The 13839-nt window shown below is 40.8% G+C and overlaps 4 protein-coding genes across 6 annotated transcripts; 2 read left to right on the top strand and 2 right to left on the bottom strand.

Annotated features, from left to right (window-relative positions):
* The first annotated feature begins 37 nt into the window (after positions 1 to 37).
* On the top strand, positions 38 to 1226 carry LOC135940545 (uncharacterized). The gene is made up of 4 exons (XM_065485473.1): positions 38 to 177; positions 243 to 421; positions 489 to 768; positions 831 to 1226. The coding sequence occupies exons 2-4, from the start codon at positions 287 to 289 to the stop codon at positions 1118 to 1120; spliced, it is 705 nt and encodes a 234-aa protein (XP_065341545.1). The 5' UTR covers positions 38 to 177; positions 243 to 286; the 3' UTR covers positions 1121 to 1226.
* Positions 1227 to 1272: 46 nt separating this feature from the next.
* LOC135940544 (zinc finger protein 32-like) lies at positions 1273 to 3655 on the bottom strand. The gene is made up of 5 exons (XM_065485472.1): positions 3512 to 3655; positions 3091 to 3327; positions 2793 to 2980; positions 2501 to 2732; positions 1273 to 1821 (listed from the first exon to the last, which is right to left on the bottom strand). The coding sequence occupies exons 2-5, from the start codon at positions 3217 to 3219 to the stop codon at positions 1474 to 1476; spliced, it is 897 nt and encodes a 298-aa protein (XP_065341544.1). The 5' UTR covers positions 3220 to 3327; positions 3512 to 3655; the 3' UTR covers positions 1273 to 1473.
* Positions 3656 to 3824: 169 nt separating this feature from the next.
* LOC135940546 (intraflagellar transport protein 27 homolog) lies at positions 3825 to 5247 on the top strand. Its single transcript, XM_065485474.1, has 5 exons — positions 3825 to 4135; positions 4235 to 4314; positions 4369 to 4494; positions 4550 to 4786; positions 4842 to 5247. Exons 1-5 carry the CDS (start codon positions 4099 to 4101, stop codon positions 4899 to 4901), a joined length of 540 nt encoding a protein of 179 aa, XP_065341546.1. The 5' UTR covers positions 3825 to 4098; the 3' UTR covers positions 4902 to 5247.
* Positions 5248 to 5397: 150 nt separating this feature from the next.
* Positions 5398 to 13505, bottom strand: Usp7 (Ubiquitin-specific protease 7). Of its 3 annotated transcripts, XM_065485461.1 has the most exons (21): positions 13142 to 13505; positions 12421 to 12537; positions 12178 to 12359; positions 12025 to 12121; positions 11852 to 11970; positions 11631 to 11774; positions 11383 to 11568; positions 11247 to 11327; positions 10961 to 11051; positions 10557 to 10903; positions 10307 to 10501; positions 8239 to 8460; positions 7880 to 8174; positions 7699 to 7823; positions 7547 to 7641; positions 7326 to 7493; positions 7112 to 7265; positions 6706 to 7059; positions 6576 to 6647; positions 6153 to 6252; positions 5398 to 6099 (listed from the first exon to the last, which is right to left on the bottom strand). In XM_065485461.1, the coding sequence occupies exons 1-21, from the start codon at positions 13203 to 13205 to the stop codon at positions 5987 to 5989; spliced, it is 3321 nt and encodes a 1106-aa protein (XP_065341533.1). In that variant the 5' UTR covers positions 13206 to 13505; the 3' UTR covers positions 5398 to 5986. The 3 variants fall into 3 exon arrangements, with proteins under 3 accessions (XP_065341533.1, XP_065341532.1, XP_065341534.1); XM_065485460.1 differs by having other exon boundaries at positions 11852 to 12121; XM_065485462.1 differs by lacking the exon at positions 13142 to 13505 and adding an exon at positions 12725 to 12881 and having other exon boundaries at positions 11852 to 12121.
* Positions 13506 to 13839: the final 334 nt, after the last annotated feature.

Below are 13839 nucleotides of genomic sequence, written 5' to 3'. Positions count from 1 at the left end.
TTGACCAGATGAGACGGGAGTCAGCGGGGATGACTGTGTGGTTCGGTGCGGCACGCCCATGCGGAAAAGGGAGCGTGGCTTTCAAAGGGAAGATGACATGTAAACATTGCGGTCACTTCGATTTTTTCTGAAGTCACGGGAACAATGAGTTTCCGCGGTCGTTATGGATAAAACGTGGTGAGTGCTGCTCAGGGTCGATTTTCTGTCCGAATGCAATTGAAAAATTAATTAAAATGTCTCAGATCCTTCTGGTCGGCGATCTTCTGCAGCTGAGTGCCATCGCGCAATGCGACTGACTCCTTCAAAAATCCTTTTCACGTTGATACTCGGCGTACTCATTCTGACTACCTGGCTGATCGTGAGCCAAAATGGTCCTGATCACTACATTGTTCAAAATTGCCAGAACTCGGAAGAATTTCAAGTAAAAATTTGCAAATTTTCAAAAATAACAGTGCAGTCTTAATACACCATTTCTGCCTTATGTTCAGGATGCGCTTCACAAGCTTGCCAAAGACACGCACGACGTGCTCTCGAATCTGGGCCTGACGCACGCCCTTTGCTATGGAGCCCTTTGGGGACAGATTCGCATCTCTAGATCCTTGCCCTGGGAGAACGACGTCGAGTTTTGCGTGCTCAACGAGGAGTTGATGCAGAAAGACGAAGCGTCTATTTTCAGCACTTTCCGACGCAAGCAGTTGCACCTGTCGTACGACTCTGTGGACGGCGTGTACACTGTTTCGAATCTTGCTCCTACCCCACCCTCTGATTGTATGTATTGAAAATTCGTGTTGCTATAATCAACTTAAGCTAACAGGGAATTTTCCTTCCAGTGGCAAGAGGAGTTGTGAAGCTAATCGTATTTGAAGAAGACAGTAAGACCGCACGACTGCCTGGCGGGAAAGGCATGCTGCGCAGAGTGGGATGGAAAAGAAGAGTCATGCCTCCAGACTGTGAAGGAATCGCAATACTTGAATGCTTTCCACCAAACCTAGTCACACCACCTCTACCAGAAAGAAATTTTGGCGGCTATTTCTTACCAGTGCCAAGGGAGGGCGTGGAAATTCAAAAGTACCACTACATTGACAACTGGTGGAAGGAAGTGATACCAAAGAATTGTTAGATTAGAATATACCATCCCGAACTCAATTTAACTTAAAAAGCCAATGTAGGCGAATCAAAAGTATTTGATAAAGATTCAAACAATTAAAGAAATTTATAAGCATAAAGTCCTTGTTTTCTATAACATATCTACCTGCAAATTAAACTTGGCTGTGAAAGGTCACTTTTTACTTTTATTTACAATGACAAGAATAACGACGAAAAATTGGATAACATCATGTTAGTTCACAAGATCACTCGCAGTGTTATTGGATTCAACTTTAGGAAACGTGTTAGCCGCAACGCGAAAACTGAAAACCAACAGCCAGGTATAAAAATTTGGCACAGTAGTGAAAACAACACATTAAGGGAGCATCAAAGGGCTGGGTGTCCTTGGATCACTCTTCGAATGAGTGACTTCTTGCCCGAAGCACCTCCCTGGTGTGTCCTCGTGTGGCGAGCAGAGTCCGACCTGCTGGCAAACAGTTTGCCGCACTCAGTGCACATGTACGGCTTCTCGCCAGTGTGAGTCCTCCAGTGCACCACGAGACTGCATCTGGCGGCGAACGCCTTGCCACAGTCTTGGCACTTGTACGGTCGGTCTCCAGTGTGGGTCCGTCGGTGGATCACCAGTGTCCCTTGCGTTCTGAAACATCGACCGCATTCCTCGCAGCTGTACGGTTTTTCTCCCGTGTGTATCCTCCGATGAATTGCTAACGTTCCCTAAAAATTTATGAAAACAAATTTTTGAAACATTTTCGATTAAAATCTACATTATTTATAATTCAAATATTCAGAGGCATTTTTAATCTTGTTAATTGTTTTCTGTTGAAAATTGGAAAAGCACTTATTTTGTCTTGTTTGGCGCAGATCTGTAAAAGTGGACTTTGTTAAAGAATCTTGGCCAGCACAAATTGGTCGCGACTTTTATTTAGAAATATTTGCAACCTATGCTCAGCACGTCCCGAGGGCTATGAGCCCAACAATACCGCCAAGCGGATAACATGGGGCCCGAGTGGCCGCAGAGGAGCTTGGAACTAATGTGGCCATCTATTTGCCTGCCCGCACTGAAGTCTTTAATTGGAACGCCAGACATAAGTCTCTAAAGGTGCGCAAACCAGCAAGTGGCAAGTCTGCGCCAGTGCAGCTGCCTTCCAGCATGTTGACAATGATCTATTTGTTGGGCTGATGAATTTCTCACCTTACTCCTTCATCAGCCAAATTTGCGAAGCGTTGTTATTTTTATGTCCTTAATTAATTGATTTATAAATAAAATATTTGTAATTATAATACAACTAAACATGATGAATAAGGACTATAATTTTGCCGATGTCCGTAAGCACTTATTTGAATTCAAGTTTGGCTTAAGAGGGCGAGAGTGGGTGCTAAATTAAAAACACACCTGTGTCCTGAATGCCTTTGGGCACTCGTTGCACAAATAAGGCCTATCTCCGGTGTGGATGCGCTGGTGCGTGGAGAGCTGCGAATGCTGTCGGAAACATTTGCCACAGTCATCACAGGGGAAGGGTTTTGAGGGCCCAGCAAGGTTGTCTTCTATTGCAGTCGAGGAGGAGGAAGAAGATGACCGATGGTGCTTTTTCTTTGAATAGCTTTGCCCCCCTCCGCTTGGAATTCTGAATAAAATTTTCTTTGTAAATTTTTCCTTGAGTGAACGATGTACAGAAAGACAATACCTTGCAGTATTGACCGAGTCTTGGTTTGCAGAGCTGGGACCCCGCTCTACCGATTTCCAGTCTGCCTTGGCGCCAAACATCAGTGGTCCTTGATCCCCGTAACTCCAGTAGCACATGGCCGCAGCTGCAGCCGCCGCTTGCTGCTTTTCCCATTCAGCCTTTGTTCTCATCAGGAGTTCATCTTGAACCTGGGAAAGGTAGATATATTATATTTTTATTCAAAAGAACCTCAAATTTTAAATTACTGCTGGAGTGTATATTATTATTTAAAAAAAATAATAATTATATTATAGCTTACGTGGTGCGTTGCTGAGTGAGCCATGTTCGAGACCATCGTAGGTGCTGGTGATGTCTGCGAATAGTGGCGTGAAGCCCACTGGGCTAGGAAACCCGCAGTTTTGTTGCCGTTTTCAGCTCCGCTCATCATGTTTATTTGCCGTAGGAAATATCAATTGTATTGCTGCCCTGGAAGATCCTTCTCTTCATTTAAAGATAGTTTTCAAGCAACTCCATATTATACTGAATTAAGGTGAATCTGTAAAATAAGTCTAAATTGAACCTCTTGAATGAAAGGCCTTAAGCAAACTAACGCCTGCAAAACTGAATTAAATCCACACTACTATGTGCATGCAAAGTGGAAAATTTAAAACTCCGAGGGAGTCCGACTAGCTGTCTAAATACCATGAATTATGAATTTATCATAAGGTAAATGCACAAACCATATTGTAGCGGTAGGCGTGCTGTTTTGTGATGCATTGAATTGTCATTCGATTGCAAATTGCCCTTAATTGTGTAGTCAAATTAGCACGACTGTTTGGATTTCCCAGCAAATTTTCTTTCCATGTTGGCTGCGTAGAAAATATAGGCTTCTTTTTTAATTGCAGGAATTTCAGTAGTTATAAATAAGTTATTAAACTGTTTTGCTCTTGGTGTCTGGGAGCTGCAGCTGCTGCTCCTGTGCCAGGCTGCAAAACAGCAACCCTTTCCACGCTTGTGCCAACATAATTTTGTCAATGAATTCACTCTGGTATTGAAAACGTTTTCAGAACAGGAATCGGGAAGACACTGTAGGAATTTATATTAAATGCTGAAAATAGAAGACCATTATGTGTTTGAAATAATCATTAAATCCGGAAGTCTTCTTTGAAAAAATTGTTGCCGGACTGCTTGGGTCTGTTTTTCAAACGGTACACATTCCTTCAAGCGCGCGCTGTTCATGAAAAATATCACAATTTATCTGCATGCAAAATTCTCTTGAGGTTTATCCACTTTGTTGAAACATTATCTCCGTGTTTGCTTGCTAATCATGATTGATATCAGGTCATTTAACTGCTTCATAATGGGTATGTTTAATTTAAAAGAGTATCATAAATCGCAAAATGGTTCTATACATATCATCCACATTTAGTCATTTGTATGATAAATAATTTTTTCTTTTATAGGAGACCCCTTAACTGGAAAAACTGCTGTCTCCCAAATGTTCATGAGCGATGGTGGCAAATTTCCTAAGACTTACAGTTTGGTAGTATTTCCAAGCTGTGCAATTCAACCTTAAATCAAATGTGTTTACTTCCAGACCTTCAGTATAGACATCTCTTCGAAAATATTTTCTATCCCTGGCGAAAATGCTGACAGTAAAGTACAATTTGTAATATATGACACTTCTGGACATGATATTTATACCGATGTCGTCAAGAAATGCGTAAACTACGAAATAATGTGTATCTTTCAAACTGAACTATTTTTAGGCATTTCAGATTAAGAATTGCGATGTATTGCTTCTTGTATACGATGTGACCTCAGAATCATCATTTGAAAACTTGAAAGAGTGGATTCAACTCTTCTCTGAAACAAATGCTGCTGTTTCCAAACCTATTTTCTTATTTGGGAACAAAACTGACTTACACAACAGGAGAACTGTTTACACAGATAACAGTTCAAAAGATGAAATTATGAAAAAATTCGGAATTTCAAGCGCTGTTGAAGGATCTGCAGTAAGTTTAATTATGCCGATACATGTATTAAAAATTAATGGGATTTTTTTTTCAGAAAAACTATGAAGGTGTTCATGAAGTTTTCACAGCCATGGCGCAGTATTTACTCGAGTAGTACTGCAGAATCATTCAAACTTCAGCTATTTTTGTCTTAAAAATGTAGTGTTTTATTACTTCACTTTAATTCAAGTTAATTTGCCTCTTACAATAAAATAATTGAAGTCAAATGCGACGCGTTGAATCATTTCGTTTGATGTTAATTTACATCTTAATACCATAAATAATAATAAATACAGCATTTAGCATCGTAATCAACAGCAAGAGCAGTTTTAAAAATTTCTGGAAAACATAAAAATGTGCAAAAAAATTAATCCTCACAAAAGCTTCATAAAATGCCAGACGAAACCAAGTTGAAGAATTTTACTTATTATCACTAGATATTAATTAGGAAGCAAAAAGACGACGAGGAATGGGGGAAACAATTAAATGAAGTTGCCTTGAGTGTTTAAATTCAGTTAACAATGCAGAGTGCTGCAAGACCCACTTCTGCCAAGTAAAAACATCTGAAGCTGTTTTCAGTTGTTTAAAAAATAACCAAGTCTCTCCACAAGTCCATTTACCCACACATTTTTATTTACAAAATACAACAAGGCATTCATAACTAATGAAATTTCAATTTTATATATGCGCGTATGTTGCTTATTTATAAAACCAGCTTTAAGATAACCGAAAAAAAATAAAAAAAATCAATCACGGTTTGCTTGGGGAAGCAAAGCAGGTAAAAATAGGAAATCAGCATGACTGGCAGGTATTGTATTAAATTAGCATGATCTCCTAGAGGATTTGAAACTACTGGTTTGGGTGGAACGACTTCATTCAATTTTTGAATTTACTTAAGGAAATGTTGGCATCAAATCAGTCACAAAATGTTTTAATAATAATTACCATTTCGATTGCAAAGCAATTAGTAACTTTAGGAAAGATCCATTACAAATGTTTAGAAGTAGTAGTATTGCTATGGCAGCAGATAGTGGAGAAACAAAACCAACTTATTTTGAAGAACGTTATTTACTGTTTTTCAAGTGAACCGAGACGCCAACCATAACAAGATTAATCATGTGTTTACTGAAATCAGTTTTCTTTGTTTTTGGTATTAATCAATTCCTACGCTGCTTAAATGTGATGCTCTTCTCGGATGAATTAGTTGTAAATTTTGATAGCCTTCTCCAGCATCGTGTACCTTGACCGTTTTGGAGCCTTGTTGACGTGGTCCAAACCAATCCAAGGTCTCGGCGGAGTGTTTACGAGAATAGCTGTAAGATGAACTCCATGATTACTTCAAAAGTTACTTCTTATAAGTACTCACGTTGAGAGAGGGTACCCTTGATATCATTTTGGCTGAATACATAGTCAGAGTCTTCACTGATGTACTGGGCCCTTCCCAACAGGACCAACGCAAATTTGATCTATAACGATGCATAGTAAAAATTATAAGAAGACTAACACGATATATTGCAAATCAGGACTGCAAAACACTTGCACTAAAATTACAATGCAAATTCTGGTACTACACATACAAGGCACTAGAATTCAATGTTCCTGACATAACAAGTTAGTGGTAATTAGAAATATCTGCAAGGTTTTAAGAACTGAATTAGAAATTAAATTGAATCTTGATTATTTGATCTTTTTTTGGTCTAGAAACTCTTCAATGAATCGCAAGAATATCAAATTATATTAGGATATTCACTAAAAATAATGTAAAATTAGAGCCTTAGTGGAAACTCACTCTTTCAAATTCCTTTTCTGGTAGTCCTAACTTTTTCTGTATCCTCTCCTTAACTTTTGAGAAGGGATCACCCTGAGGAATAGAATGGTGTATAAGGCATCAGCATGACAAAAAATTGGTGCAGAATTACATATTTGATTTTAACGACAAAGGGAGTTCCGAAAGTGGCATAGACATCCTTTGAGAAGTGCGCGACTGGCACCAGAACTTCTTCATCAGCAAGTTGGATCTCATCAGCTGGGATCTCTTCTATTCTGTACGTCTTGTTGGTGGTTTGGTTGAGGTGCTCCAGGGGCACTTCCTCACCTGGGCAGTATGAAATCTTAAAGCACGACATCTCGAAAAGCCTCAACTGTCCAGTGCCGTTCTCTGCTAGCTCAACCTCCTTGCTTGCTTCCTGCAGCAGGTCGAAAACTTTGCCCTTCTTGCATGGGTACAAGGTCAACTCCTTCTCTTCCTTCAGCTTGGGGCTAACCCAAATGCACTGCACACAACACGATTTTATTCGCGTCAATTCGCATAATCCTAAAACATACCTTGAACTGCTTCTTGTTTTCCAGCTCGTTAATTGGAATATTAAGTTGCTGGTAGAAAATCTTCTTGGGCTGTTTGGGCTTTGCATAGAGCAAGAGATCCTTCAGAGTTCCATCAAATGAGCATCGCAGGGGATGTCCAGGACTGTCCTTGTAGCTGTGATCAGGAAACAACATTTTAAGGACTAGTACTAATTAAGACAGGGTACGTGAATACTTTTGAGATTTGAAGAACTGCAGGAGTGAGGGTTCTGTTCCTAGTCTCTGAGCAACACAGTCAGCCAACTGGTCGTAGCTGATGCGATGAGACAAGCCTAATGTGAAACCCGGATCATTTGGAATAGCCTTATCACAGAATGTAACTTCAACTCGATAATAGAAATCCCTGTTAGAAAATGCGGTAAGTTACTAAATCAAAGGGAAAGTCAATGCCAGTACCTAAAGTAGTCTTTACAGGTGGGAAGATCTGACGATTCCTCATGCTCATCTTTTTGGAAAACAATGATGTCTCCATCCATTAGCTCATCGAGACCCTGATGACAAAATGCAAGGATTGATCTGTGTGATGCCTAGGATTATTAGATACAAACCTTCTCAAGGGGATCAGTCATGTTCATGATCCTCTCGATGGTGTTAGGCTTGATCTCTTCGTAGAGCAAAAGCTCAGTGCCTTGAGGAAAGCCAGCTCTCTCATTCAATATGGGCACAAGGTCAACTAAGGGAAACGGTTGCATGGACTCCGGATAAGATTGAGAAACGACGTTAACTCACCAACTTTAGCTGCAACAGGCATGTACTGATGGCCGCAATAGCGAATCTGCTTGGTTTTAGGATCGTACAGTTTGAAAAAGAGCAAGACATCTGAATCCTTATCAAACGAGTGGAGCGCAGGAAGATCAGAGTCTGGTTTCAGTGTCTCCAGGAAGATGTTCCATGTGGAGTTGTTTTCTGCCAACTCGATGATTGGTTTGTTTGCGTCTCCCTCCAAGTCGATGAACGTTGGCCGGTTGGTCTCGTTCGTCCTGAATGCAAATGGCCATGGTCTGATTTGCGCTTTGGGGTATTTCTGCAAAGTAAGAAACACACGTAAAAATGTCATGCTCAATGCTTCTAAGTTCGCGCCCACTCACCAAGCTCTCGGCAAGGTGATCCACTAACTGCTCCAAAGTCATTTGTCTCTTAACTTTGAATATCTTAAAAGGGGCTTTGTCTGGATCAAAAAGATCGTTTCCTTGGTGGCCTTCGAAGCTGTCTTCGAGCAGCACATGGACGTTCATGTAAAGGTGGGCTTCAGTGCGTTCCTTCCGCCTTGCCTGCTCCAACCTCTTTTCCTCTTGCAGACGGTCACACAACTGCAAGAAGTTTTCAATAGCATGGTTATCGTCTAAAAATCGTCGAGCCTTATATTGACTTCCATATAACTAACTCCTAAACTAAATTTTGCTTTGAAGAGCTAAATCTATTAGCCGCTATGCTGGAGGTGAATTATTTGACTATTCTGGACGGAATTTTGAAGTCTGGGCCACTTGTCCAATCGAACGGTGTAGGGCAAGGCGGCAGTATTTCCTCTTTCCTCTTCATTTACTCGCTCTGTGATATCAACCACCTCTTAAATTGTGCTCCAATTGTTAAACTGATAATGTATGCCGATGATCTTGTTTTGCTCTCTGATTGCTTAGAGAACCTGAGTGTTTTTGTGCACAGTTTGACAAATTACCACGGCAAACGTAAATTAAAATTAAATTCAGGAACAAAAGTAAAAGCAGATTAAAGAAGAGTGAAATTTTGATGATAAATGATGAGCAACTTGATTTCATTACTGAGTTTACATATTTGGTGTCACTTTTCAATCCTCAGGCCTATCCTTCTCTAAACACGTGGGTAGGAAAGTAAGAGCCGCAATTTTCGCTACCTCAAATTTTAAATCTCTCCAAATCGCCTGTCAGTACAGCACTAAAACTTTAACGTAATCATAGCTAGTTACGGCATACAGGCAATCTAGCCATATCTTTCTTTGACCGACTTAAATAAGTTAGAATTTTCCAAATCTCGTTTTCCCAAAAAAGCAAAAATTCATAAAATCATGACTTGCATATATGAGCTGGCTGACACTGACTTTTTTGTTGACGATCTTCAAAAAATTTCACTTTCAGAGACTGCTGCTTACAAAAGTTTTATTAATAATAGACTTTTCATGCTCTCCCAGATCAATGAGGATTTTTATGGCACCCCTACAATGGGCGATCCAGGCTGGAAAAATGCCTGTTTTCTAAATAGACATGTTTTCACCAGGCACGCCTGTCACGACTATCATTATGTTTACTGTACTGATAAGAAATATCATAGTAAGGCCGGTCTCGATTGTAAATGTGTGTACTGTGATGAATATGTGAATACACCATTGGTTTATCTTTATACATAAAATTAAATCCCCATTTATTTGCCAGAAATGGTGCTGTGGTTATGATGATCCTTCCCACTACTTGGTACTAGAAACTTCCAGAAGTTTCCCAAGTAAGTTCCAGATTAATCGTTTGAGATAATATACTCTTTCAAAATATTAAAATTAAGTGACAAATAATAACCTTTCTATTTATTTGATGTAATAATAAACTGTTAATCCTGACAGTAAAGATTAACCCAATTTTATCCCGAATAATAGTACACACAGCAATAAATATTATGTAAACTCCAAATTGTGACAGGAAGTTCCAACACTAGATTTCAAGACTCTGATTTGATTTCAAGACAAGATTTGTGAAATAAAGTTAAGAAGTTATTGAGTTAGTCACTACTTGTTATTTAAATTATCGTGTTTCATTCAACTGACACAAACTCCTACAGTGCCCTTGTCACTGATTCTCTCATTATGACAGTATAATTGTGATTTCCAACCAAGTTGTCTAACACTAAAATCAACCTGACAGATATTTTACAAAAATTAAATGTCTATTAGAACGACGGAAAATAAAAATTCTGACTTTAACATTATCTTGTGGGCCTAGATGTGTTAAAATTTCTCAAAGCTTTAGACTGCACAAATATATCTTCATCTGCACACACATAATCCTATTTCATCGTTTCATTGCTGGGTTAAGATATGATTTTATTTAAACCTTACTATGATTGTTTAATTAATTTGCAAAATAATAAAATGTCATTTTTTGAGTCTTAGCATAATTCTAAGCATTAAATTACCTCTTGCGGGATATCTTCCTCGGCTACTTTCTGCAGAACATTCTTGAGCTCGGAGTCTCTGATGTATACCAACATGTAAGCGTTGGTGCAGTGCTTTACAGTCATGTTCATGTCGTCATCTTGGCCGCCGTAGTTGTTCTCAATGGCCTCTTGTTTTGTGCACCTCGATACGACATCATCATCAAACTTGCACCACTGAAATAACAATAATTTGGTGAGGCTGGATCCACAAGAAAGCGGGTCTGCGTACTTTGCCGTCTCCCTTAGGATTTATGAAGACTACATAATGACCTCCATGATTGTCACCACTGTGGACGAGCACAGCATGCAGGGTGTAATTAGCAGGAGTCGACTCTGGCTCGTTCAAAAAGCCATCCAGATTCAGTTTTTCGTAGAACTCGAATCTGTCATTGAATTTGACAGAGCAGTCGGTGACAGGGTCGTACTGGAATCTCATCAAATGCAGGTGAAGGACTGGCGGGAATGAGGCAAAGATGACTCCCTTCTCTGCATCCTGCAGACCATGGTCTCCCGCGTCATACTTGTTTTCGCCGTCCAGTACTTCAGTAGTGATGTAGTCTTTGAAGGACTCGTCGACTATATTAAGTTGAATGTTTGTATTAAATAATTAAGAATGTTTCAAACTCGACTCACTGTTTTTCTTTCCTTTGATATTCAGTTGGATATCATAGTAGGTTTCATGCCTGGTTGATTTGTATTCCACATTTTTGCAATGGATGTACGACTGCAATACATTTTAAGCAATATCAGTCTGGTGTAAAACATGTTTTGTGTTATTGTGCCAACTAAATTTAACAACAACTTCCTTTGTCTGAAAAGCAATGTCTTGTGAAGAAATAGAACACAGGATTATGAAGAAAAAATATAATTTCCTAAAAGATGCACCTCATTCTGAACAATAGTTAAACTTTTTACTTACCACCATTTTCCCCTCAAACAGTTTGGGCACAGTTCCTTCAACGCAGGTTCCCTTCATCTTGCTCTCAAGTTTGTCCAAAAGCTATTAACAGAAAATGAAATAAAAAATCCCAACTGCATTATTTATCAGCACTCACAACTCGCAAGAACTCTTGCACATCGTGTTGCATGAACGAATCAAGCGTTTCCCATCCAAATGACTTGGTTAGTTTCTTGGTTCCTACAGGTTTATCAGAAAACTGCAGTTCGTGGAAAACTCGTTGCAGAGCAAGAGCCACGCTCTTGGTCGAGTCATCGCTCTCTGTTGGCATCTTGTACACAGCCTGTCAAGATAACCAGAGATATTATCTATTGACGAATCCCCATTAAAGACAAATGGACTCACCTTTCTGAGCTGATTTGTAAAGTAGAGGGTTTGCAGGAGGGAGTTCATGTAACACGTAGCGCCTTGGTTTTTCAGGCCGACATAGCCAGTGTGTTTCTTGGAATCCCACGACACGCCGTGTGGCGCATCAGCCTGGACGTGCACCTGTATAGGCGATAGGAAAAAAAATTAACAATACATGAAATCAATAAGAAGCCGCAAAAAGGCCGGCAGCCACGCACCTCCAATACTATGCTGTCATCTTTGATGTACCCTTTTTCAGGATCCAGCACGTCATTCCACGTCATAAAATGACTAAAGCCCCAGTCATTTTCCTTACTGTAAAACAGATGCTTGATGTCTGCAACAACGCCTGCGATTAGAGACAATCTAGATAAACGCGTGGAAATCATACTTCTGCAAAATGGTTCTCCGCCCTCCCGCTGGCTCAAAAGTCTCAACTCGGCTACTGCATAACAGTTCCAGGACGACGATTCAGACTCTCCATTGCACTGGTTTAGGGTGAACGTGAGTTAGCGTTAAGGTTTCGTAACAACTACCCTCCTACCTGCAGGAAAAAGCCAAGGCTTCTCTGCTGCTGCCTCTCTTGCGGAGGTCCGTACCTCGGCATCACCATAATTTTCCACGGCAAGTTCCTCACAAAGCATGGTGGTGAGAGTTGCGAGTCCTTTAGTTTCGAGAAGTTTGTCACTGTGAACTGGAAGGTGGCCTCGGATCTGGCCTCGTCAACTGTGCCAAACACGAAGTAAATTTTAAATCGAATCTATCAGAAGCAGATCCAAGCACTCACTCTCTTCCATATCGGCGTCCTGCGACCCTGCCGAAGGGAACTGGGGCTCTCCGTTGACCGACTGGTTGTCGGACTCGATGCCACCACCGTCTGCAGGCAATACTTGCACGGGATCAGCTGAGAAGGCGAATTACACACTAACTAGAGTGCTTATCGACTACAGAAAGGCGAATCGGCTGCGATTGCTAGGCCGAATCCGCATGCACGGGGGACGGAAAAGAAGGCTACGACCAAAATATTGACTATGAATGGGCAAAACGGGGTTAAGGTGTAGGAAGCCCCCGATTCCCAGTAATACTACCACCTCTCGAGCCTTGCGTGGTGCGCGACTGTTACAGGTCGAGGCGTTTTAAGTTCGGAGGGCAGCTAGCTGGGGGAAGAATCGGAGAGAAAATACTGCATGTCATTCAAAGTGAGTCGCTAAAGGGTTTAGCCAAGACAGACACATCAACGGGTTGCACTGCGCATTCCCGCATGATGGCAAGGCAGCTCAAATACAAAACCCGGCATTCGCTCAAAACACAAAACATAGAAACCACCACTCCGCCGACTCGAGCGGCTGGTCACCGACACTTCGCCACCGGTCGAAATTGCGTGTATTTCGGCGTGCGTTTCAGGAAGCAATAAAATTACGGGGAGAGAAATGCCGGGCTGCAAGGGATAAACCGGGAGTCCTAGCTCGCAAAATTGGGCGCCAAAATTGTACAATTTAAGGCCTCACCTTCCTGTGTGTCCATTGCTTCTACCTCGTCCTTAACCATTTCCTTGTCGTTAGTGTGGTTCATCGTCTCGCTGGACGCGGTCTCGGTAGGTTTGGATTTCTTCAGGGTGGCCGAGCAAGTTTTGGCAGGCTGACTGCTGCTGTGAAGACTGTTTTTACCGGATACAGTCACTTTAACGTGCTTGCTCGCGATGCGCCCAATGTCTGCTGCCGTTTTCCACCCCTGTTTCCAGGGGAATCCACCCAACCATATATTATTCTTGTCCTGCAGATATTAATTTTTATTTGCAACGCACCCTCCGCTCGCACACAAGACACGATTATATTGCTTCTTAAGGAAAATAAACAAAATGGCGACCACTAGAATATAATGTGAATGTAGTGAGAGAGCCTACCACTAGAGTGCGTTACTAAGGTGGAATCACGCTTTCCGATCACTTTACACTTCTCGGTTTGATGGGAAGAATCAATGTTAATGCCCTATCCCGAGTTGGGCGAAAAGTGTGAGTCCTCCATGAATGCTTTTTCAAAACTACGTGGCGCGGAAGTTCGAGCGCCCATCAGCGGGAATCTTTATTTTTGTGTTTTTAACTTATTTTGATGGACGAACAATAATGATATTCTCTAATATTTTTATAATTATTGGAGAAAATCCATAACAGATAACGAATTATTTAAATCATAAGTCAGAACAATAA

This window comes from Cloeon dipterum, chromosome 3, assembly GCF_949628265.1.
Source record: "Cloeon dipterum chromosome 3, ieCloDipt1.1, whole genome shotgun sequence".
NCBI lineage: Eukaryota > Metazoa > Arthropoda > Insecta > Ephemeroptera > Baetidae > Cloeon > Cloeon dipterum.
The sequence above is the reverse complement of the archived record's forward strand: the minus strand, read 5'-3'. Positions and strand labels throughout refer to the sequence as shown.